General features: G+C 42.7%; 2 protein-coding genes across 2 annotated transcripts in view; one reads left to right on the top strand and one right to left on the bottom strand.

Moving 5' to 3' along the window:
* The first annotated feature begins 215 nt into the window (after positions 1–215).
* C1GALT1 (core 1 synthase, glycoprotein-N-acetylgalactosamine 3-beta-galactosyltransferase 1) lies at positions 216–11298 on the top strand. The gene is given in 5 exon segments (XM_053262461.1): positions 216–390; positions 4804–5041; positions 5651–5692; positions 5695–6317; positions 6986–11298. Coding segments are annotated over 5 exon segments (1149 nt in total). The 5' UTR covers positions 216–360; the 3' UTR covers positions 7202–11298.
* An 835-nt stretch (positions 11299–12133) lies between these two features.
* COL28A1 (collagen type XXVIII alpha 1 chain) overlaps positions 12134–25092 on the bottom strand; it is a 128643-nt gene continuing 115684 nt past the window's right edge. The window contains exons 32-36 of the mRNA XM_053262460.1: positions 23525–24076; positions 21230–21411; positions 19655–19883; positions 13452–13628; positions 12134–13135 (exon numbers count right to left, since the gene is read on the bottom strand). Coding sequence (XP_053118435.1) covers positions 13456–13628; positions 19655–19883; positions 21230–21411; positions 23525–24076 — 1136 coding nt within the window. The 3' untranslated portion in view covers positions 12134–13135; positions 13452–13455. The remainder of the gene's footprint in view (positions 13136–13451; positions 13629–19654; positions 19884–21229; positions 21412–23524; positions 24077–25092) is intronic.

The raw sequence follows: 25092 nt of genomic DNA, 5'->3' as shown, positions 1-25092 counted from the left end.
CCGGCCAGGCGGCCTGAGGACTAGGATGGGCGCGACGTAGCAGTCCGCCCGCTTCGAGTGGAAGGCGATGGCGGAGGAGATCGGACGGCGCTTCTGGGTGCTGCTGCTGCCGCTGCTGCTTCCCTCCCACCCCGCTCCCGCCATCCTCTCGTGACGCGGGGGCGCCTGAGAGTCTCCGCTCCTTATCCGCGGGGCAGAGACCGGGGGAGGTAAGAGGTTGTTGGCTGGGAGGAGGAAGTGGGCAGAGCCAGTGAGCTGGCTGGGCCCGAAGAGGAGCCTCGGGGCGTCTGCCAGGCTGCGGGAGGGAGGGCCGTTCCTCGGCGTAACAAGTGGCGGAGGCGCCTGTCCTCCCTCGGGGAAATGGCTGTCTTGTCCGCATCGTGTGTGTCTGTGTGTGTTTATATCTATCTATATGAGGCAGGCGGGGGGTGCGGAAGGCAGCTGTGGCTGGGGGAGATCCATCTCTGGCTCTAGATGGAGGAGGATGAAACCTAAAACCACCTGACACCCATCGGCAACGGCTGTCCATCATTTTCTCTTCTTGTCGCTTGCCCTGGAGCTCTTAACCCCACATTCAACTGCCACCTTTGGAGCTGTTTGTTGTTTTTCTGCAAATAAATCCATCTGTTGTTGAGGAAGGCATGAGCCAAAACGTCCCACTACAACTTGACATCATCTATCTCTGTTGTCAGTCATCTTTATTTATTTATTTTTTTACATTTATATCCCGCTCTTCCTCCAAGGAGCCCAGAGTGGTGTACTCCATACTTAAGTTTCTCCTCACAACAACCCTGTGAAGTAGGTTAGGCTGAGAGAGAAGTGACTGGCCCAGAGTCACCCAGCAAGTCTCATGGCTGAATGGGGATTTGAACTCGGGTCTCCCCCAGTCCTAGTCCAGCATTCTAACCACTACGCCATGCCTACCCGCTAGCAATAACACTAGAAGCCACGTGTGAGAATGGAGCGGAGTTTAGAGTCAGGGCTGGCCCCTGAGATGAGAGGCGAGGTGGTGTGGGCAGGATAGAGTTTAAAAGTGCTAGTTTGTGTGGGAGGCTGCAGTTTGCCTTAAAGACATGTTTAAGTCTCCTTGTGAAAACACCCTGCTAACTTGGCAAAGAGGCACCTTTTAATGTGGTGATTCTCTTTATTTAGCTGGGGGAGAGTAACTGGCCCTATCCACCCCCAGCACAGTACCTCCAGTGACTGTTGCTGGTTTCTGTCTTATGTTTCTTTTCAGATTGTGAGCTCTGTGGGGACAGGGATCCCTCTTATTTATATATTATTTCTCTGTGTAAACCACCCTGAGCCATTTTTGGAAGGGCGGTATAGAAATCAAATTAATAATAACAACAACAACACCCCAAGACTAGAGAGTAATTTAAATTTAAAAGTGTATTCTAGGCAATGCAGATTTTACATGGGAAGTTCTGTTTAAGGACTGGCATGTCAGTTTTGCAAGTGAAGCTTAAATGTTTCTTTGAATGTTCTGTACCTATAATTGTATGGTGTAGTGGTTAGAGTACTGAACTAGAACCAGGGAGACCTGAGTTAAAATCCTCATTCAGCCATGAAACTCACTGGGTGGCTCTGGGCTAGTCACATAACTCGCAGCCCAATCTACCTCATAGTTTGGTTGTGAAGAGAAACATAAATATATACACCGCTCTGGCTTATATCTGGAAGAAAAGCAGGATATAAATGGAAACATCAGAGTTGGTTTGATATAAATCGCTTCACAGAAGAACTTAATTTTAATGATTTAAATCATTAGGAGGATTCTATTTAATCAGCATTTTCTAGTAAAAGTGTATTCTGGTTGTTTAATATAACCTTAATACATATTCGGAGATAGATGTACGTTTCATTTTTAGAAGATAGGTACACACTTCTCATAACGTTGTTTCATTTGGACAACCAGGCCTTGCATTTCATTGTTGTACAGTTTGCATTTCACATGCATGCCTGTCTTACAGGTATAGGGACTTCATTAAAATATTCCCAAATGGGGCCTCTTTTACAGCCTGCTGCCATGATAGGTGTTTCCCTTCCACAATGGAGGATACACTCCAAAAAGTTTCCTTAGGACTGCATGAATATGTTCTGTTCACTTTTGTTTTCACTTTCTATTCCCCTCCCCTATCCCTTGCATTCATATCCAGATTCCTCCTCCCTGCTCAGATCTACTCGATCCTCCTCCCACCTCCCAGTCCTCTATTCATTCATTGGCCTTCTTTGTCTTTGCACTTGGTGGTGGTGGCAGGTTGGCAAGGCCTTGACTCTGTGTGTGTGTGTGTGTGTGTGTGTGTTGCATGTATACCACCTGCAGAATAGAATTGATCAGGTCTGTATCTTTCATCCCCAAATACTGCTGTTAACATGTTCATAGAATATAATTAGAAGTTATGATTAATATTCGTGATGATATCTTTGACCTAGGTTCTTCTTAATGAATTTTTTTAAAATCCAATTTAAATTTTAAAAATCTGATTTAAATAAAAACTGATATTTCCCCCCCAAAAAATGATGTTATCAACCCTGGTAAACATTAATTAATTTAAAAAAACTGCATTAAAATTAGCACACTTCCTATGTTCTGCCTTAATATTCAATGTGACCCATTCCAGACTAAAAAGTATCCTTAGCATCACTTGTGAAAACTGCCTTTAGCTGTACCTAATAAACTGCAAGCAGAATTTAGCAGCCTGATGATAAGGTAGCTATGGATGTTAAAAAGAGAAGGGGGTGCAGGGAATCAAGGGACACTTGGACTGGAGGACTGAAATAACTTAATACAGGAGTTTTCAAGCTTGTTGGACTACAACTCCCATAATTCTCAGCCACAAATATAACCGTGTATCTCGTGGCTGTGTATTAAAATCTCTTACTGCAGAAACTGATTGCTGCCTTGCTTCAGTAGACAAAGAGAGAGATTCCTTTCAAGAACTAGCTCTGAAACTGTGAAATAAAAGAATACTAGCTTAACCCGTGCAGAGCATCTGCACACAAATGCTTTATTGCTCCCCTCACCCCTTACCTTAGAGATCTCTCCACCCTCACCTGAGTTGCACTCCTGCTCTTCCTCCTCTTCCATCCGGTTCACCCCTCTTGGTCATGTTGTTGGTACCTATTGGCCAAGCTGCAGCCCCCTATCTCCAGAGACTTCCTCATCCAAGCCCCACTCCTGCTGCTTCCCATAGGAGCAGCAGCAGCAGCAGTGGTTGACCAGTTCCTTCCTTGCTGCTGCCATCGTCATGGCTGCTCATTCCCCTCAGGCCGCTGACAGGCCCTGGCCCATCCCTTGCCTGCCTGCCTCCCTCTGCCAATGGCCTCGGTAGCCCCAAACATAAGCTCTGGTTGACTGGGCCCTTCCTTGCTGCCAATAGGTGCCGCCATGGCCACTTGTTCCCCTTCACAATAAGCTGGTGAGAATGGCTGCAGTTCTTTTCATATTACAGGTGAAGAACTGAGGCAGAGAACAGTGACATACCAAAAGTAAGTCAGTGAGTCTAAAAATGGACTTGAACCCAGACCCAAATGGAACTTCACTGGAACACCGTGCATACTAATTGTGCAGATTATTGTGTAAGGAGGTTGCAGGATTTCTCTGGACTTCTGTATAAAGGCCTCTAATAAATGAAGCTATATTTAAGCTGTTTTTCATGTAAAAGCTTTCTGTTATAACCTAGTCATCTAGACTAATTTAAACGTTTCTGCAAAATAATATGTACTTTTGAAGTTAGTCTGTTTGGGTTCAGGATTTCATTATGTCCTACATTTGGCAACTGTTTCCCTTCTCTGATTTTTAAAAAAAGGCTTCCTATGGTATCCAGACACTTCCCTCTGCTGTGAAACATGTCAGACTTTAGAAAATGTTGATTTATTTATTTATTTAAAAAATAATGAACCCTGAACAAATTCTGTATGCCACTTGCAATTGTTCCAGTTGTTTCTTTAAAATGAAAGATTACCTATAGTTACAAACATGTAACATACTGCACAGCAGCATTAATATTTGGGTTTAGCTGAGCAAATGATGTGGGTTAACAAATCATGTTTTCCTCAAATCTGGCAGAGTTGAATGACCAAATCTGAGGAAAATATTATAAAGTTTGTAGTGTGGCATACTTTATTTTTCTGTCAAAAAATTTCCGTTTTTAAAATTTCTGCTTGGTTACGGAAAAACTTAAGAGATACAGTGAGGGGAAATTAACATGATGAAGGTGGTACCCCACCCAGTATAACTAGGTCAAATAACATGCCAAATTAGATCACAATCTATTTAGGGCATAAGAAAACTTGTACAGTTTTCATCTAAATGTTTGAAAGGGGGAAATAATGCAATTGTTATGCATTAACAAGAGCGGGAAATCTGCATGACTGACACAATTTCAGTCATGACTAAGGATATAGCCCCTCTAGAGCTTCATCACATCAGCTAATTGATATTAATATTAATCAAGATATTTAAATAACCCAGGATATTTGAAATACAGCAGACTTCTGTAGATGCTTTTCTTTTAAATCCTTTCCCCTTTGCGCTTCATTATTCCAATCAGGTGGCTAATATTAAAGCCTATATAGTGTCGAACTGTCTGGTGGTGATTATAATTTTCTTAGGATGAGATTTTCTTATGAAATGGCCCCAATTTATGTTTTGCCATTAGAAAATAAAGCTTGTAATTAGTTATAACTACAGGATAGTGGCATAGAAATACAGACATTTTGGTTCAACTTCCTCCTTGCATTTTTCTTGCATGTTGCTTAAGCACAACAAAGAATAATGGTTTTTCTGTCTCTCAGCAGAGGATCTCTTCAGGAATGGCCTTTCCTAAATCTTTGCTGAATTTTCTGACCTTTTCTTTTGGATCAGCTATTGGATTTTTCTTGTGTTACCTAATATTTAATTTAGTATTGGAAGAACATATTAAAGTTCAGCCTCATATCCTGTACAATGATCCTCATGGCCATCACTCAGATGATGATAAAAGCAATCAGCTGAGAGGACAGATGAATTTCAATGCAGATGCTGGGCAACATAAAGGTATGCTTATGCTCTGTATGGAGCATCTTATTCCTTCTGTTCATGATATATAATCCATACTAGTTGTTCCATACTAACATGCAGCTTTCTATGTTCCTATGTATTATGCTCACTTTTCAGATATCTCCCTAGAATAAAGTTTTTCAATTGACTGTTTTGTTAACACTAAAATATTCAGCATGCCCAACTGTAGAACTTGGGATATAGTTTGCTCTGATATATAAGCCAGCCGGGATTGTCATCAACTTAATTGGATTTTAGTTTTAAAGTTGTTAGTTGGAAACTGGTTGCTGGTTGCTCTGCCCCCTAAAAGCATGGAATTGCATCCAACCTAAGTTGGTCATGACTAGGTCTCATTGAAATTAATGGGACTTAAGTTAGTCATGACTAATGTGGCTCATTGATTTCAGTGGTGCTTATTCATAACTAACTGCTCTGAATGCTGTTGATGGTGTTGGTGTCTAGGAATTTGAAATAAATTTTTCCAATTCTTGTGGCTACCATGATCTGATCAAAGATCTATCTATCCAGTCTGCTTAGTTTCACTTGTGTGAAGACTCAAGCTGGTGGTGCTTGAATTTCTTTTCTTCTCTCCCCCCACCCCTTTAGATGAAAACAAAAATACTGCTGAAGAGCTGCACCAAAAGGTAAGAATCTTTGCTGGGTGATGACTGGTCCTCAAAATCTGGAAATAAAGGCCAAACATGTCAAAGCGACTTGGGCCCAGCGCTGCAACAAAATGCTGTTTATGAGCTCTGAGGAAAATAAAGACTTCCCCACTGTGGGATTAGAAACCAAAGAAGGAAGGGACCAGCTGTACTGGAAGACCATTAAAGCTTTCCAGTATGTGCATGACCATTATCTTGATGAAGCAGATTGGTTCATGAAGGCAGATGACGACACTTACGTTGCCCTGGACAACTTGAGATGGCTTCTTTCAAAATACAATCCTGAAAAACCAATTTATTTTGGGAGAAGGTTTAAACCTTATGTGAAACAGGGATACATGAGTGGAGGTGCAGGCTACGTACTGAGCAAGGAAGCTCTGAAGAGATTTGTGGATGGCTTTAAAAACAACAAATGTACTCATAGCTCTTCTGTTGAAGACCTGGCATTAGGCAAATGTATGGAGAACATTAATGTAGAAGCTGGAGATTCCAGAGATACAAGTGGCAAGGAAACTTTCCATCCATTTGTTCCAGAGCATCACTTAATCAAAGGATATCTACCCAGAACTTTTTGGTATTGGAATTATAACTACTATCCTCCTGTAGAGGTAAGATGTCTTGCAAAGGCTAAAGGTATTCTAATATTAAATGGCTTCACAGACTGAACTGACCACTAGACAAGTGCTTTTTAATTCTACCTACATTTGTGAACATCTACAGCTGCCTTATCCTCTCAGAGACCAGTACTGGCTACTCTGACAGGCAGTTGCCCTGCAGAGTTTTAATCAGAGGATTTTCCCCAGCTCTGATATTTAGGATTAGCTTTTCTTAATTTTTAAAATTAAGATACCTGGGACCTTCTTCATGCAAAGCATGCCATCTGCCACTAAGTTATAGTTTTCTCCTTTCAGAATGGGAAGTGACCTGGGTACAAACCCACGAGTTAATTCCAGCTAATGTGTCTGGAGCCTGTGTGGAGTGCCTGGAATACAGTGGGAGCTGAGAGGGAGGGTGAGGAACACCGTGTTTCTTGTATCCCAAGAACTTGTCTGCTATACTTTGATGGCAGTTGTGTATTGCATCTTGTACTTGGAGAGTGTTTCTAAAAACAATTGCATTAAATTTTAAACATGTTTTAGGTGGGAACGTTGAGCATTCTTCACTTAATCTTGATGGTTTTTGAAATCTCTGATGTTGAGGTAGAGTAATATTATATTTTGAGCCTTGTTTGCTGATGTGACTATCTGTTTTTCTGTTTTGCTTTCTCTTATGGTAGGGTCCTGGATGCTGCTCTGACCTGGCAGTTTCTTTCCACTATGTTGATGCTGTCACTATGTATCAGCTGGAATATTTGATTTATCATCTTCGTCCCTATGGTTACCAGTTCAGGTACCATCCCGAATCTCCTAAAAAGCAAAACTTAAGTGATGCAGCAAAGAGTGTTGCAAAATCTAACGGTGAAATGGAAAGTCCCTTGAAGGCCTCTAAATAAAATGGTTTATAGTGCACTGAAGAAGCCTTATTGAATGCCGAACTGACACAGTTAGCTCACAGATGGCTAGATGGATTTGCTAAAAAGGATTTTTAGAATTATTTTGTTCAAGTGGCTTCAGACTGCAAGGTCTTGCTGAATCATAGGGAGGATGTTTCACATGCCATGAGACTGCAAGGCCAAGTCTTTAAAGCTGTGTTAACTGCAATGAAATTGCTCTTATTTTGGTACATTAATGTATACTCACAAATTTTATATTGAAGAAGATGGCTATTGTCCAGATTCAGGCATGAATATGCAGTATTTTAATCTTTGTCACGAGACAGTACTTTGCTGTACTTTCTTGAGCACTAAATTAATTAGGCACATTACCTTGGATAATGATTAGACTCCTTGCTAAAGAGATTTAAATGTGAACGTGTTTTTAAGAAGCAGCTTTATTCTACAGTGTCAGCCTTCAAGAAATAAGCCTCCTGATTAGATGCAGAGGCTCAAATTTTCATCTGCATTATTTAAATTGCATTGAGCTTCAGTTTCACCTGTCATTCTGCTAGCACACAGCTCAATTGCTTGCTGCAAAGAAATCTAATAGTATTTGAATTATAGCAGAAGGATGGGTGGCAACTTTGAATGCTTAGTATTGTTACTATTATTATTTTATTACTGAAATGGGTACAATCTCACTAGCTGAACAAATTACACACATCTGTGTAGGTAAATTCCCTTCTCATGCTGCTTCTGGAAAACTAATTACTACAGAAGTAGCAAGAGATTCATAGCACTGTATTCCTGCTGGTTTATTGCTGTTGACTTTCTGTATTTTAACACTTCTTCTTCTTTTTGCTTATAGAACTGGACTGGCACCAGATAGGTACTGTTTAAATTGAAATGTGAGGCTGTGTTGCTTGACTAGCATTTTGAGTGTTTCCGTTTTAGGCTAGATGGTTGCAATAACGTAGTTCACCTTGAACAGTGTGCCTGTTTTGTGTTTAGTCGCCTCCTTTTCTTCAAAACATAATTTCTTTGTTTTGCTCTTGTGTTACACCATGTTGAAAGGAGCCTCTTCCAACAAATGAAGGAGCTCTGTACTTTGTGCTAAACTATATGAATTTTAGTGTAATTTTTCTTGTTGTGATTTATGCCTTCATCCTCCACATATTGTATACCAAGTTAATCTGACCTGGTCACAGCTAGAGATGTGCACGAACCTGTTCGGAGGCCCTTTTACAGGCCTCCGAACAGGTTCGAGAACCGGGCGGTTTGAAGTTCAAAGATGGGGGGGGGTGTCTCACTTTAAGGGTTGGGGAGGGTGCACTTACCCCTCCCTCCGCTTTTCCCCTGCTGGAGCCTGGTATTTCTCAAGTCCTATGGGACGGCAGCATACTTCCCTGCCACCCTGTTTGCTCTTCGGCCAGAAGTAGCTGGCACGTGTGCACTCAGTGGGCGCGAGTGTGCGCATGCCGCAAGTGACCGCCCGATGTGCATGTGCTTGCGACTGCCAGGCGCACATGCTCAGCTACTTCTGGCTGCCGTCCCGTAGGACTTGAGAAATACCGGGCACTCGCAGGGGGAAAGCGGAGGGATGGGTAAGTGCACCTTCCCCCGCCCTTAAAGTGTGACACCCCCCACCTTCGCACCGCCCGGTTCTCGTACCTGTTCGGAGGCCTGTAAAAGGGCCTCCGAACAGGTTCGTGTAGATCCCTAGATGTGACCAGATCAGATTAACTTGGTATGACACCTGGCGTGGTTCCGTGCAAATCCCTAGTCACATCTTGGTATTCAGGCATTTTCACACAGTAGTCCTGCCAAAGTGTTCAACCAAGGCTTGCTTTTCCTCCTGCTCTTTAATTCATTGTAGTAATGTTCAAATTGAAATTATGTACTTGACAGTGGTTGCTGGTCAGAAATATTTGCCAAGCATCCTAACTCACTACTACTTGCTTTTAAAATGAATTAGGATATTGGAGGATTACCAGTGTCTTATGAAATGGTTTACTTCACAGTTGCATACATACTTCTGCCTCTCTGGTATCCAGGCATGAAATATGTTGGTTTTTGTTCCCACTGTTGCTCTTAATGAATCCTCAGTATAATCCTTAATATTCATAGATGAACAGGATTTACCTCGTGTGAAAAGAATGGACTAGAAGTTCATGTTTATGCTATATATTTGGCCTGCGGAGAGATTCTGAAAACTGGAACTGATGCAAAAGTGTTGCTCTAGAATTGAAGCTCTGCCGACATGCTAATTTTCAGTTTTTAGCTCATCCACAAGTGCAAAAATAATAGGCACAGAGAATTCTCAAATAGCACTGGTGACAGATGCATTGTTGAGACAAACGTTAAGCTGTTTTGCCCATTAATGGGTTAATTTTAAGCTTAAAAGGAGTTTTAACAAGATTAGTGGCTGACTGTGGTCAGAATGTTCTCCAGCTTCTTAGTACTGGTCCTTTCTCTTGCCCAGTTTGGCTCTAGTGACATTCATGTGTCTTATCTACCTCAAAATATCCTCCAAACACCTGGTGTAAATTTCCAGTGCTATAGTGAATTGTGTGGCTGATGTGGGGGGAAAGTGACTGTTCTAAGCCTCTTAACCTTCAAGTATCATGATGACTGTTAAATATATATTTAAGGTTCTCTCAAAACTGGAGTGTTCTGTCAAACATTTATATTGATTGATATAGCAACAACAGTACTATTTTAGGTTGAAATGCCTTGTTTTATATGTTAGTGTCCATTTTATTTGACTTGCAAAGTATGGTCTTGGATCCAAAGAGGCCCATAGCGTTGGAGTGGGGGTGATGCACAGTTTCCACAGATCCCGCCCCCCACGCCCATTGTACTGCATAGTATGCTGTTCCAGAAAGCCTGCTAATCATCAGGTACAGCTCTTTCTGGGCAGTGAGGGGATGAGAGTGTGCATGCATGAAGATAGATGCAAGCCATGGATATCTAGTATGGAGCGTGGAAGAGTGCACCTTAGCCGGCTAAACATGGTCTTCTGACCAGGTGTGCCTTTGAAGTGAAGCAGCACAAGATCTGTTGAGAAAGGGCTCATTACTTTGGGATTCAGGTGGTTTGTTGTTGTTTTTTTCTTTAAACTTTTATCTGACAGTGTTGTGTTCCTTGTAGAGATGCAGTAAAGAATCCAGTTGCCAAATCCTCGAGATAGACAATTTAGACTCCAGCCCAACCCCAGATTTGTTCTACAAGCTGGAGAGTGGTGGTGGTTAATCAAACATTCTGGTATTTGTAATAGCCAAAAAGCACATTGGTGTCCAAAGGCATGAGATTTCTTTTAGGCATTGTTTTGTTATGTCCCAAAGCTTGCTCTTGTGGATTGGTATCAAGTTATCTGAGAGAATGCTCAACTGAATTTTTAATGAGCTGTATCTCTTTTGTATTGTATGTAAAGTCCAACCTTGATGACCAAATATTGCACCGCTGCTGATTATGACTTAATCAGTTGTTTTAAAATAACCTTTTCATTAAGGTTCTTAACGGCTTTTGTTAGAACATTCTGTATTTAATTTAAAGCAATGTACAAATTATCTCATTGTTAATGTGCTAAGATCATTTTTGTATTGTTAGAACTAAGTTTAACATATTTGATTCCATTTTAAAAGAATTATGTTCTATTTTGAGATCTCTTAATTTCCTGTGCAGAGAATAAAATGGCCCCATCCTTTATCTCTTTGTATATTTTAAATGACACCATCTACAACTGAGTATAAAGCTTATTTTTGTCTTGTACTAACAGAAAATGTTGTGAACTATCATATAAAGCAACTTCAGTTTAATGTATATTGTGTACAGCATACAGTACTTTGCAAATCTTACTGGAGACATAGCTGAAAGACAACTCTTCACTGCTGAGCAGTATGTCAATGTTAAAATAGTGACTAAAGATTTAAAAGATCGGAAAATAGTTTTTCACAGTAAATAGTGCTTGACTATTTTATTCAAGTGATTGACAAATGTCAACTTTTTTGAAATGTCATCTTTTGAAGTGCCTTTCACCAGTTTTTAGCAATTAATTTAAATGACGTGCACAAATAAAATATCACAATTATAAAAAATGTTGTTTGCAACTTTTACTGTGTAGTGAACTCTGATGTCTCTGGGAATAGATCGTGTGTGTGTGTGAGAATATTGTGTATACTGTACTATATTTCTTCCATATAATTTGACAGACCATTAGTCCATCTACCCCCAGGAGATTATCCATCCTGACTGCAGTGGCTCTGCAGAGTTGTTTGTGCAGTTACCAGTTAAAGGCCAGTTACCTCAGGCCTTTAACTGGAGATGCAGGGGACTGAAATTGCTTCGCCCATTAAATACATGTGAGCAGGAAATAAAGGTAAAAGTGGTAGTCTAGAAATGCATAGTTTAGAAATGCATATAATACTTGAGCATGTGCCATTCACATGTGTGCTCTCTTGAAATCGCCATTAAATGGGTGAAGGAATCCTCCATCTTTGTTCATGGTGACAATGAAAATAGTTGACTTGATTCAGTGTGCTGGAGTTGCACTCACCAAGAACTGGAGAGCTCTATAGATATAATTGGTTTATTGTATTGGCTTAAGCTTCCAAATCAGGATGGGAGGTGGGGTGTCTTCTTGACATAAGCAGTTCTCTAGCTTGGAAGCATTTTTTCTTGGATAATCCTGGTATGTGAAAACCATAAGTCTTCAATGTGCATCCAAGAACTAGCCTTCTAGCATTAATTAACTGTCCTGAGTACAGAAAAATGTATAGCTGATCTCCTTCACCAACTATGGCAGTCAACCATATTAACGCAGCTACTGCCTATGCTGCTACCATCCCTGAATCTATGTGTATGTTGGAGGAGTTCACTGAATTGTGCAGGTAGCTTTGTCATGTTTGCACTTGTGTTCATTATTTGAAGAATGTAAAAAAAAGCAACATATTGTTTATATGAAATTTTAATAATTGTCCATCAGTTTTAGTTCGTACAGTACCTTTTGCATAGGGTTATGGTTTAAAAGGAAAACATAGTATGAAAATATACATATTTATTTATGTACATCTTTCAGTGCTTTTCCTCATTAAATTCCACTACAATTGACGATATGAAACTATAATATATTGTTATTTTCACTCTTTTGTACAAGAGCCCTGAGAAGAAATATGTATGGACTAAGCTTTAACAAATAGCCTTAAAAAAAAGAAAAAATGTCCCTCATCCCGCAAGACAAATCTGTGTGTATAAAGCAGACTTCTGCATGTATCGTAGATGGGCATATCCTCATTTCCATAGAGATATTCATCTAAGCCTTACTGAATTGGCTTGATGATGCTCTTGATGTGAATAGGGATATGCATCCAGGGCCACTAGTTAAATCAGGGCTATTGGAGATTGTTTAAAATCTTGTATTAAAGTAGGAGAAGCAAATGATGACAGCTCATGGGATCTTTAGCTGCTAAACTTGAGCATGCTTTAATATGGGGGACCCTACTAATATACCTACATCTGAGGTGTTCAGAGCTTCTGCCAGCAGCCCAGTAAAGGCCATTTCCCCATTTCCTGCCTTTTAACTAACTTCAGGCTTTATTTGTTCTGCTTTGTACTGCAAAATATCTTCATGGCCAGATAATAAAAGGTCTTGTGCTGTTAAAAGTAGGCATCAAACTCCTTGGTATCTGACTTGCTAAAGTTCCTGAAACATGGCAGTAGACAATACCAGTACTAACCATAAAACATGGAGGGAAATATAAAGCTGCTTTTTGTCAGATGAAGCCATCAGCTATGGAGATAACAGGCTCTATATAATCTGCAGAATGAATCATAAAAAGCACTAGGCAGGGTACACTAGTAGTATTCGTCTTAACACAGCAAATATTCTTATTCTTTAGTCACCTTATGCAAATTCCAGGAACATCCACCTTTTGTCCTGGAAGCCTGAGCTCTCTAGAAGAGAAGAGAAGAACATAATTCTGATTTTACTGTGTCTCTAACTGAACTCGCACACTTCATAATAGAAGTCTATTATGCTATTTAATGCAAAACTGGAAATGAATCTTAAGAACCATCTTTTCAAGGCATTATAGACAGCACTAAATGTTATTTCTATCCTACTGGAGCTTCAAAAGTATTTAGAAATACTGTCATTTATTAAGTGGCCATAATTGCAAAGTCATGGAAGGGATGGCATTATCTTATGTGCCCAAGTCTAGATAAAAGGAAAATATTCTTGAACAGAGGTCCATTTATTAGCAGAACATACTTGCTTATTGTTGAACACAGGTTGTCTGGCATTCTTCTTCTGTCTCAAATCTGTTTTGGTTGCCATAGCAGCCACCATACCAAAATCGGACACAAGAACTGGCATTCTTGTCATAATACCATCTCACTACATAGTCCCGGCAGTCCCCACTGTTCATTGGTTCCAAGCACCTGGCATCTGAAAACATATCAAATATTTTCTTCTGAGACCACCTGAACTTCTAAAACAACAGGGATGTGTGAATCAATTTGGGTACAAATCAATTTGTCCCTGAATCTAGCTGATTTGGGCAATTTGGAGACAGAACAAATCGCCCCTGTGGTCCATTGGCTAGAATTGGGTTCGAATCAAATCATGTGAGATTCAGATTCCTATTATTTTCCCCAGATTCCCAGCTTTCATTTTTTTAAAAAAGCTAAGTTAAAAAAAAAAAAAAGCTTAGCTTGTAGAAGTGGAGTTATAGATCAAAACGTGTGGTCACTATTTTTCAAGTGTTTGGATTCTTTGGTGTTTAATAATTTTTTTCTAAATGAATCCCTATGAGGATTCATTACACATATTCATTTCGACTGTCTTTGGACAGTGCCATATGCCAACTACACCCCCCTCCCACCCACAAGGCAATGGATACTACTCAGTTTTTCTTCTATGCATTTTTTTCAAATGTTTAGTCTCTTTGGTGTCTAATAACCTTTCCTCATAATGCCACTAATTCCCCACCTCCACCTGCAAAGCAGTGGGAATCCCAGATGATGTTGACTATATCTACTGGTAGTGACTTCTGCTTCTTATGCATGTCTGTGCCCATCTGCTCTAGGGATCTGCTCTAGGGATGCTCTAATCATCTGCTCTAGGGATCTGTCAAGATATGGCAAAGAGAATTACCCTGCTTGGACATTTAAATACAAAACATCCAAGTGTTGAGCCCAGTGCTGAAGTGGGCTATACGTCCCGCCCTGGTGTGTTGCTTACATCCCTGACTAGGCCACTCATGGTTACAACGGCATTTTGCATTTGCCGTATCTGTGATGGCATGCACTTCCATGATCAAACAAAGCATCAGCCGGCTAGGAAGGACTGAAGGATTGTGCATCCTCCTTGCCCGCTGGTGGCCACACCATAGCATATGCTTGATGCCAGCGTAAGGGGTGTGGCCAGCATGGGTAGGCAGAGGAGGCATCTGGTGGTGTCCTGTCCCTGGGCCACCACCAAACCTGCTACACACCTGCTGTGTGTTGAAATACACAGGTGCATTGCATCTAGTTTGAATGATCCTCTAAATTTTTGTATGAGGAGAATTCGGACAATCCAAAAGGTGCTTTACTTGGAAACAGGCAGCTTATGAATGATGAATACGCAGCTCCATAATCCTCACAAGTTACATATGCTCTCACAAGGGGGAGTATACATATGAAAAAGATAACCACTCTCTCTTTTGGCTGCTTCGGATGTTGCATGGAATTTTGGTTAAAGCCAGGCTCTGTGTGATGTCTCTGAGCCTTGGGAGAGCATGGACCTGCCCCGCCCCACACATTATTATTTATTCATTCATTTATTACATTTATATCCCGCTCTTCCTCTAAGGAGCCCAGAGCGGTGTACTACATACTTGAGTTTCTCTTTCACAACAACCCTGTGAAGTAGGTTAGGCTGAGAGAGAAGTGACTGGCCCAGAGTCACCCAGCTAGTTGCATGGCTGAATGGGGATTTGAACTCGGATCTCCCCGGTCCTAGTCCAGCACTCTAACCACTACACCACGCTGGCACATATCCCACACAAGCATCTACTTCACTCTAGGTTAAAGTAAACAGAGATCCAAACTCACCAATCTATTCTAGCCTACTTTTCAAATAAGATAAGATCTATACACATAGCCTGAAGTATTTTGCGGATCTTGGCTGCAAGTAGGCAGGATCTCATACATGCGTTTGGATCTCATGACTGATCTCTGTTTACTTTAACCTGTTGTGGAAATGAAGGCTTGCACAGGCATGGGAAAGGGCAGTGTATGTTTCTGAGGTTCACAGATGTTGCACAGAGCCCTGCTTTAATAGAGATTCCACGTGCCATCTGAAGCAGACAGCCTGAGATAAATGCACTAAGAGCTAGTGTAATAAGTTTATTGCTGTAACCGTAGGTCATAACACACATTAAAACATAACAAAACAGCATAAAGCAATAGCTAATACATCATGCAGAGAGGAAAACAGATAACACATAAGATAGTGTAAAGCATAATAGCTAAAACAGCATGCATAAAAACAAAGAGATACAGTTAAAATGACAATCCTAAATACTTAACTGTAGTTACAGGTCCAGTGGATACAATCTGAGTAAAAGAGCTAGTCCTGGGGAAACGATGGACTGAATCAAAATCCCCCACCCCGTTTCTGCTGCTGTTTGTTCAGAACTGAGAAGTGATGCAGAAATTTGAGGGTGTGGGGAACTTACTGGGTGATCCTTTTGGTCATTTTAAAGCTGAAAAAGCTCTTTGGACAGTGACAGAAGTGCTGTGTGTCTCCACACTGGTGCCATTTTCCTTCTGAGAATGTACCTGAGAAGGATTCCAACTCCACCCTAGCAATAACTGGAATTGCTGGGGTCAATGTTTTTGACCTCAGGCCTACTTAAAAGGTACTTTGGATGTCAGCAACTGCACTAAAGCTCACTCCAGAAAAGATGGAGGTGTTGATGGTTCACAACTCTGGATGGAGGTGTTAAAGCTGTTTTGGATGTGGGTCAGAATTCCCCTCCTCCCAAGATAAAGAATGCAGTTTGGAGGTGTTGCTGGGATCCAGCATTGTGTCTGGATGCACAAGTGACTGCTGTGGCCAATTGCATCTTGTACCAGCTGTTGGAGATCAAGTTCCGGTGCATCAACCTTTTGCACCAACTATCCTAAAGTGCTAATTACACAGCCACCTAATGGCGCAGTGGGGAAGCAACTTGCCTAGGGAGCAAGAGGCTGTTAATTCGAATCCCTGCTGGTTTGTTTCCCAGACTATGGGAAACACCTCTATCGGGCAGCAGTGATATAGGAAGATGTTGAAAGGCATCATACTGCACGGGAGGAGGCAATGGCAAACCCCTCCTGTATTCTACCAAGAAAACCACATGGCTCTGTGGTTACCAGGAGTTGACACTGACTCAAGAGCACAATAAATCCTAATGACCACTAGGGGCATTGGGAGTAAAGGTAGTTAGTTAGGGTCTCCTTACCTGGCCCTTTTTGCCTCTGCTCTATGACCCCTGCTTTGACTCCTCAGGTACGTCCTGTAGTGAGTCAGTCCACTTCCTTTCCTCCTAGTGAGAAGATGCAAACATCTCTCTCCCACCCTACCTATTCATTATGTAGCTGACTAATAGGATAGGTCTTTCCTATCCCAAACGGACTTCACCAATAAATCAATTAAGTTTTGACTCTACAGTGATCTCCATGCATGCAACTTAAATAGCTGCGACAACTAAACTCTATACTCTGTAACTGGAGTGGGTAGCTCCCTTGGTGCTTTGCTAAATAATCACTAACTCCAACACCAACTTCAGCTGTTGCGCTAACTGTGGTCCAGTCTGGAGAGGGCAGATGTGCCCTCAGGTTTGCATGCATTGTTTATACATTCAGACTGGATTACTGCACGGCTCTCTATATGTGGGGCTGCCTTTAAAAATTATTTGGGACAACAGTTAATGTAAAATAAGGTAGCCAAAGTGCTGTATAATTGTAGTATATTACAGTTATTTTGCTCCAATTTCCTTAGCTACCAATTAGGAGTGCAATCTAATTTCCTTAGCTACCAATTAGGAGTGCAATAAAGTGCAAGGTCCTGCCTTTAAAACCCTAAGTGATCTTGGACCAGGTAACAGTGACTGCCTTTTCTTATTGGAGCTTACCTGAGCTTTGGGATCCTCTACAAAAGTCCTGCTCTCTCTCTCTCTCTCTCTCTCTCTCTCTCTCTCTCTCTCACACACACACACACACACACACACACACACACACACACCAATTTAAAAGAGACCCAGCTGATGGGTACCAAAGACAGGGCCTTCCTGCTGACAGTCTCACAGATCTGGAGTGTCTTCCCTTAGGCAGACGCCTCCTGTCTCTGAGCCAGTTCAGATGAACCCAAGCCCCAAGATTTGAGCATAAAGGAGCTGCGTCCGGTGCATGCTTGCCATGGCATCACTGAAGCAGGAGCAGCCGTTGAGGGCAGCGCCAAGGAGACACCTTTAAGGAGGAATGAGCAGGTGCTTACCAGCGAGTAAGCAGCATCTGAAAGCTGCCGTACTCCTCCCACAATCACACATGGGGTGGTGGTGCTCCGCCCGGCACCTGGAGGGGCCTCAGCATGGCCCTAGCCTCCGCACACATGCAGAGATCAGGGCTACTCTGCAGCTCCTCCGGATGGAGCGCCACTGCCCCGTGTGAGATTGTGGGCGGAGTGCGGCAGCTTGCAGATGTTGCTTATACGCTGGTAAGCACCTACTTATTCCTCCTTGAAGGTGCCTCTCATTGCCCCCAACCCTGGTGCTGCCCTCACTGGCCGTTCCTGCACTGAAGGATATCCTGAGGCACTGTCAGGACATCCTTTAATTGTGTGAGGGGGTGTTCCTCCGAATCAACCCAATCCGCGTGCTCAAAAAACCCTGGAGCTTTTTCAGACGGCGACTTTACTGTGACTTTTCTTTGGGAGGCTGGGTGTACGTTCCCATATCAGCCAGATTGACCCCCAAGTCCGTGCGATATTTCAGACAGCACCTCACATGTGATTCAGGTATTTCCCTCCATATTGGAACCTAGCCCAATTTATGTCCAGGGCAAGCAAGCAAGCAAGCAAGCAAGCAAGCAAGCAAGCAAGCAAGCAAGCAAGCAAATAATCCTCTTTTTGCATCAAAGTATCCATTATGCCCTGATCTCAGAGTAAAGTCTTGCGGTAAACCTGCTACCTGAAAAGCCTCCTGTTTAAACAGAGGTTTGTAGTACATGTAAAGGAGCAGTTCAGATGAATGCCCGTCATACGCGCAAAGGATATCCCGACAGCATGTTGGGACATGCTTTAGTGATGTCAGGGTGGGGGCATTCTCGTTATGTCTTTACCCTCAAGACGTGGGCTGCTGGATACTCACCTGAACCAGCTCTCTGTCTTTCTGTACCAGAAAGCTTTTAATGCTGCTGCTTTCTAGACAAGCTGCTGTCCATGTTTAATTCATTGATGTATTTTTGTTACCTACTTTATTGTTTTGTCCTTAAAACATGCATTGTAAGCCACTTTGATATTTTTAATTTAAAAGTGGGGTATACATAAACTGTGTGCAATGTTGGGGGTGCACAGTAGGGGGGGTGGCAGGAAATTTTGACAATTTGCACGGCCACTGGATGTGCCCTGTGTAATCCGAAAATATGTCTCAGGGGGCTGTATTGTTGGAAGTGAAGGACTATGCGCTGTCTCTTGTCTCAATGACACAGGAGGACAGACTAGTGAGTCAGAGGGCTAGAGGGTCAAGACATTGGTCATCCCTTCTCTACTGCTCTGACACTATCTCTTTGATATATAGATTGCTAGTCTCAGGGACTTCCTTCCTTCCTGCCGCTCCCTCTTCCTCTTCCCTTCCCTTCGTTCTCCCTTGCAACATGCAAGCTCCTCTCTCCCTGCACCATGTGTGCAGAGATGCAGAATCCATCTGCATCCAGCTAGATATATAGATTAGAGATCCTGTTTCTTCACTTTACTATCTAGAATGGAGTTCTCCAATAAATACTCCTTATATTGATTTGAAACTATGAACTGGCTCCAAGTTATTTTACTCTCAGCATACACGCATGCCTAACCAAATTCCGCTGTGTTGTGCCTCTGTGCACTCTGCTATAATGAAAAAGGGTTTCTCTTACCAGAGAGAATTCCCAACACGTGTGACCCTTAGGGACATATTTTTGGGTGACATAGGACACTTCCTGAGGTAGCACAAATTGCCAACATTTGCTCCTCCCCACCCCGCTGTGCATGGTGCGCCTTAATATTGGGAAAGCTTCCCACATTGCAAGCACATCTTCCTGGTGCGTCCATAGGTGTGCTGCTCTTGATATCAGCCACTGATTTTCAAAAAAAGAGATGACCTTTATAAACAAAGCCAAGACTCCACCCCCTATTTAAAAGCGCATGAGTCTGTCTTTCCCTACTCCACCCCTTTCAACAGCACAACATACCTTTTGTAGCACCTGGTTCACTCAGAGGTTGTAGGTGTCTAGTGAAATCAGAGGAAGGAGAGGTCTGAAGGTTGGGGATTCTGGTTTCCCAAAAGTCTCCTCTTTCATGATGAGGAGGAATGACAACTCTTCTGTGGCTATCTAGAGCATACTTAGGAGGGACTGTAGCAGCATGATCCCAATCAGAATGTGGAGCTGCCGTCCCTTCAGGCACCCCTGGAGAGTATTGCTGCAAAAAAGATTAAACATTAATGGTTAAAAAAAAGTTAGTTAAGCTTAAAATACCAAAGCAGAGTTCCAGGCTGAAAGCACTGCTACTTAAATGTTTTTTTCCCTAATATTGAAACAGGATGCAAGAACATAAGAGCTTTTGTGGATCAGGCCCAAGGCCTATCCAGTCCAGTATCCTGTTCCCACATTGGCCCATCGGATGCTTCAAGGATGCCCACAAACAAGTCCATTTCCATCCAACGCAAGGAAGTTTCCCAGTACATTTTATTGCATGTGTTCTGTGTATTGTGTGCTGCCTTGAGTGTCCTTTAGAGGCAGAAAGACAGGGCCAGATTTATTTCTAATACATCATGAACAAGCTACTCGGAGTATCCAGGAAATCTTCCCCCAGGAGACTTTTGTTCACAGGAATTTCTCTCTACAAATCTTTCAACTTACTTCATTTTAAGTAAGGAGAGCTGGTGTTGTGGCAGTGAACGTGAATTGTCCCCTTTGCTAAACAAGATTCACCCTAGTTTACATTTGGATGGGTGACTACATATGAGTGCTGTCTGCTATAAGAGATTCTCCTTAGGGGATGGAGATGTTACTCAGTGGTAGAGCACCTGCTTGCATAGAGAAGGTCCCAGGTTCAATCCCTGCTATCTCCAGGTAGGGCAGGGAGAGACACCTGCCAGAAATCTTGTACCACTGCCAATGAGTGTAGGGTGACCTAGATGGACAAATAGTCAGCCTTGGGAGAAGGCAGCATCCTAATTCTTATTTTGCAGAACAAGTTAGGAGAACATAGGAGAGGAGAGCTGGTCTTGTGGTATCAAGCATGACTTGTCCCTGTAGCTAAGCAGGGTCCACTCTGGTTGCATATGAAAGGGAGACTAGAAGTGTGAGCACTGTAAGATATTCCCCTTAGGGGATGGAGCTGCTCCGGGAAGAACATCTAGGTTCCAAGTTCCTTCCCTGGCATCTCCAAGATAGGGCTGAGAGGGACTCCTGCCTCCAACCTTGGAGGAGCTACTGCCAGTCTGTGAAGTCAATACTGAGCTAGATGGACCTATGGTCTGACTCAGTATATAGCAGCTTCCTATGTTCCTAAGTTTTGGAAACTTGGCTATGGCTTAATGCCCACACTGCAGGAGTAGCCATAGAAGAGTGATGCTATACCACTGTACTTTCCTCAGCAAGTGCACTCTGTACCCATCCCAACCCACTGAGGGCAAGGAGAAAAACAGTAGGCTTGCTCCTCTCCGAGTCGGTGCAGAAGGTATTCTGATCACCCATGAATTACTTTGGATGCTTCCCACTGTTTCAGTGCAAATATAAATGCCATCTTTTAGAACAGCTTACAGAATATATAACATCTGCGTTGGGTGGAGGGATATATGGCTCTGGAGTCCCAGCTATGGCAAACTGCCCAGTATGTTCCTTTCCTGTTTCTAGTTCAGGCGAAAATGCTGAAGTAAGCACTTGGGTGATGTAGGAACTGAAATCTTCCTCACAGCTTTGCTTGAAGAACTTACTCTCAAGAGCTGAAAAGAAAACCAATACCATTAAGATGGAAATACGATGGCAATAAGAGTCTTGCTGCCCCGAGACTCTGGAATGCACTTTCTCTTGTTGAGATCAGAGCTTCCCCATCTCTGACAACTTCTTAAAAGTCCCTGCGACTTCTCTTCTTTACGCAAGCTTTTTAATTTTACGGTGGTTTTAAGATGTTTTAAGGTTTTTGCTTTTGTGCTTTAACTTGTTTTACATTGTTGTAAACTGCCCAGAGGTTGAAGTCTGAGGCAATATACACATCTGATAAATAATAAATACACAAAGCATCACCGTTTAGGGCCAGATGTGGTGGTCGTAAGCCCATTTGTTTAAACAAGGGGCTTCCAGCCCTTAGTCATTGTGGCTGGGAATTTATAGGAGTTGTAGTCCAACAGCATATGGGGACCAAAGGTTGGGGACTGGGTTTAAACCAGGCCTGCTCAATTTAGCCCCCCCCTGCTGTTTTTGGACTACAACTCCCATAATCCCCAGCCACAGTGGCCAATAGCTAGGGATTGTGGGAGTTGTAGGCCAACATCTGTAGGAGGGCCGAAACTGAGCAACCCTGGTTTAAACCCAGGTATGTCCTGATCACATGCAGAGCAGAGGTGGAATTTTATTCTAAAATATTGAAAATAAAAGGGGCAGGGGTTGAGGCACACTAAATCGTCCCCGTACCTAGCACTTACCTCTCCATATCCTCTGCCCAGTCACTCTTCTCTCAGCAGAGCTGACTTCTGGGCCAACCTAGACATGATGTGGGAGTGCCACAACTGGAACTTGCAACTTTCCCCAAAAGCAGCTACAGTCCAGACTGTTCTTTTGGATTAGAAAACTATTCCTGACTTCTTGTAACAGAAGAACCCTGTAAATTATTGCATCTATCTAGGTGGGGGCGGGGGTGTTGAGGTGGGCACGGCTATGGCTGTTGAGGTAGGCTATGGGGGCAGTCATGGAGAACGCCTTGGGGTTGTTTTTAGCGAAAGGTGGTATAAAAATCAATCAATCAATCAATCAATGCCTGCACTTCTGAATTTGTGACTGCACCATTGTTAATGATACTTGCATATGCCTGAACATCTTTTCCGTGTGTCCCTTGCATAAGAAGTTTCCATAGGAAAATGTTGAGAACCTCTGATCAAAGCCAGGAAGAATGCATGAGAAACCACAGCTGGGGTGTGAAAGACCCAAAGCCTGTTTCCTGTCAAAGGCCTAATGGCCTGATACTGCACAGAATTAGCAGCATATGTGCCCAATTACTTCATTGGGCTTAGGCACAACTGCAGCCTATGTTGTAGATTGTTGCACAACTGCAATCATATGTCCACTTACTTGGGAGTAGGCACTACTCAACACAGTAGGACAGGCATCTCCAAACTGCAGCCCTCCAGATGTTGCTGAACTACAACTCCCACCATACCCAGCCACAATAAATTGTGGCTAGAAATGCTGGGAGTTGTAGTTCAGCAACATCTGGAGGGCCGCAGTTTGGGGATGCCTGCAGTAGGATGTACTGTTCTGAATAATGTTTAGGCTCAGGTTGCAGATCTCAAAGGATCGTTTTGCTTATTATATTATATACTGTATGTGGAACCTGTATGTATGTATGGATGGATGGATGGATGGATGGATGGATGGATGGACAGATAGATAGATATGAAGGGAGAGGGAGAGGGAGAGGAAGGGAGTCATATAATATATGTGGAACCTGCAACAAAAATTGTATCTCCTCAATCTAATGCATACCCCCAGGATACAATAGCTGGTAGAGGCTCATGCAGTCCAATTCGCTCTCCCTACACCCAGTGTTCTTCTTTTCCAGTTATTTCCCCCATTTTCCATGGCTCTTGGGGGAATGCTCAGTCCTCATCAGGCTGTTTTTTGGTCCCCCCACCTTTACTTTTTCTTTTCATTTGCAAATGTTATATATTTCTACATACTTGGAGGACTCCCTAGGTATGCAGAACTCATTACCTTCTGGGGGAAGTGGCCCCATTTTGCTTACAGTCTGATAAGCAGTCACCTGAGTTTGCTATTGATATATAGATTTGCAATACTAATTTACAAGAGCATCTTCTTTTTAGAGAGGCACCTTATCCTTACCTTGCAGGACGGTGAAATCATCGATCCGGTAGACATGTTCGCTGTCTGGGTCCGAAGCAATAAGATTCATTTCTTTCCGAAATTGTTGAAAACTGGGATCACTTTGCTGAACCACACCAATCACAAACATTTCAATGTCGAGTGCATGAGCCTTATCCACGACAACATCCAATCTTGTATCACGACTATCTGCTTGCCCGTCCGTTATTACAATAGCCACCTTTTTTACTCCTTGTCGGGCAACCTGGAATATCTCAATAGTTTTGTTGATAGCTTTAGCCGGGAAGGTGCCTTCCCCTAGATACTGCATTTGATCTACGGCAGCTTTCAGGTGATCTTTGTTCGAATGCTGCTGCAAAGTGGACACCATCTCTACCTCATGGCTGAAGTTGATAATGCCGACACGGGCTGCAGCTTGGTTGATTGTCATGGCATCAATCACTGTTTTTACAAACTGTTTTATCGTCTCAAAGTTGTCAGGCCCGACGCTTTCAGAGCTGTCAATCACAAACACTAGTTCCAAAGGTTTTTGCTTGCATTTAGCACCACAGCCTGGAAATAAGCAGGAGGCAGTTTTACAGTGACTTAAGCGACTGGTTTCATCGATTAAATTATGTTGTTCTGCATCCCAAGACTCATAGGCTTGGGGATCCCAAAGGCCCTTGCATTCACAAAAAGTGCTTAATGACCCCATAGAAAGGGGAAAGGGCTTTTTAAATTTTCCCTTCTGGTGGCAGCACTTCAAGGAATGTGGTTTTGGCTGGGCTGCTGGCCTTCAAGAGCAGCTCTGGGGGAAAGAGGCTGACCAAATCCCTGTGCCTGAAAACTCCTATGGATCCCAGATATAGTGAGCATATAACATAATTGATAAGAGCCAGCGTGGTGTAGTGGTTAGAGTGCTGGACTAGGACCGGGGAGACCCGAGTTCAAATCCCCATTCAGCCATGAAACTAGCTGGGTGACTCTGAGCCAGTCACGTCTCTCTCAGCCTAACCTACTTCACAGGGTTGTTGTGAAAGAGAAACTCAAGTATGTAGTACACCGCTCTGGGCTCCTTGGAGGAAGAGCGGGATAGAAATGTAATAATAATAATAATAATAAATTGCAATTTAGATTGTGTTCCTCTAGAGAGGCTTCATGGACTTAATTTGCTCTGCATACTGCACAGTGCTCCTTGTCATGCATAGAGGCACATATGCAAAAGGGCATGCTGAATCTATTTTCAAAATGCATCACCACTAACAACTGCCAGCAAAAGAAAGCCATCTCACTACTTTTGACTAGTATACTATCCAAAATAGGCATGCTATATACCCCTTGGCATGTATCCCTCTTTCTGTGGTGGACAACAGAGGCCCCAAGTAGTACCCACGAACCTATACTCATTTCTCATTTCTGTCTTTCTTGCCCTATCCATGAAAGAAGTCCTAAGTCCTGGTGTCAATTTATCATTATTACTCTCATTATTACAACCATTATTATTCTCCCTTCCTATTATGTTGCACACGTGTGCAATGGGCCTCTGCGTAGCCTGGGTCATGACATGGCCACGCAGGGGCCCATTGTGC

Source organism: Hemicordylus capensis, chromosome 6 (genome assembly GCF_027244095.1).
Source record: "Hemicordylus capensis ecotype Gifberg chromosome 6, rHemCap1.1.pri, whole genome shotgun sequence".
Taxonomy (NCBI): domain Eukaryota; kingdom Metazoa; phylum Chordata; class Lepidosauria; order Squamata; family Cordylidae; genus Hemicordylus; species Hemicordylus capensis.
Note: the sequence above shows the minus strand (reverse complement) of the source record. Positions and strands in the feature narration are given on the sequence as shown.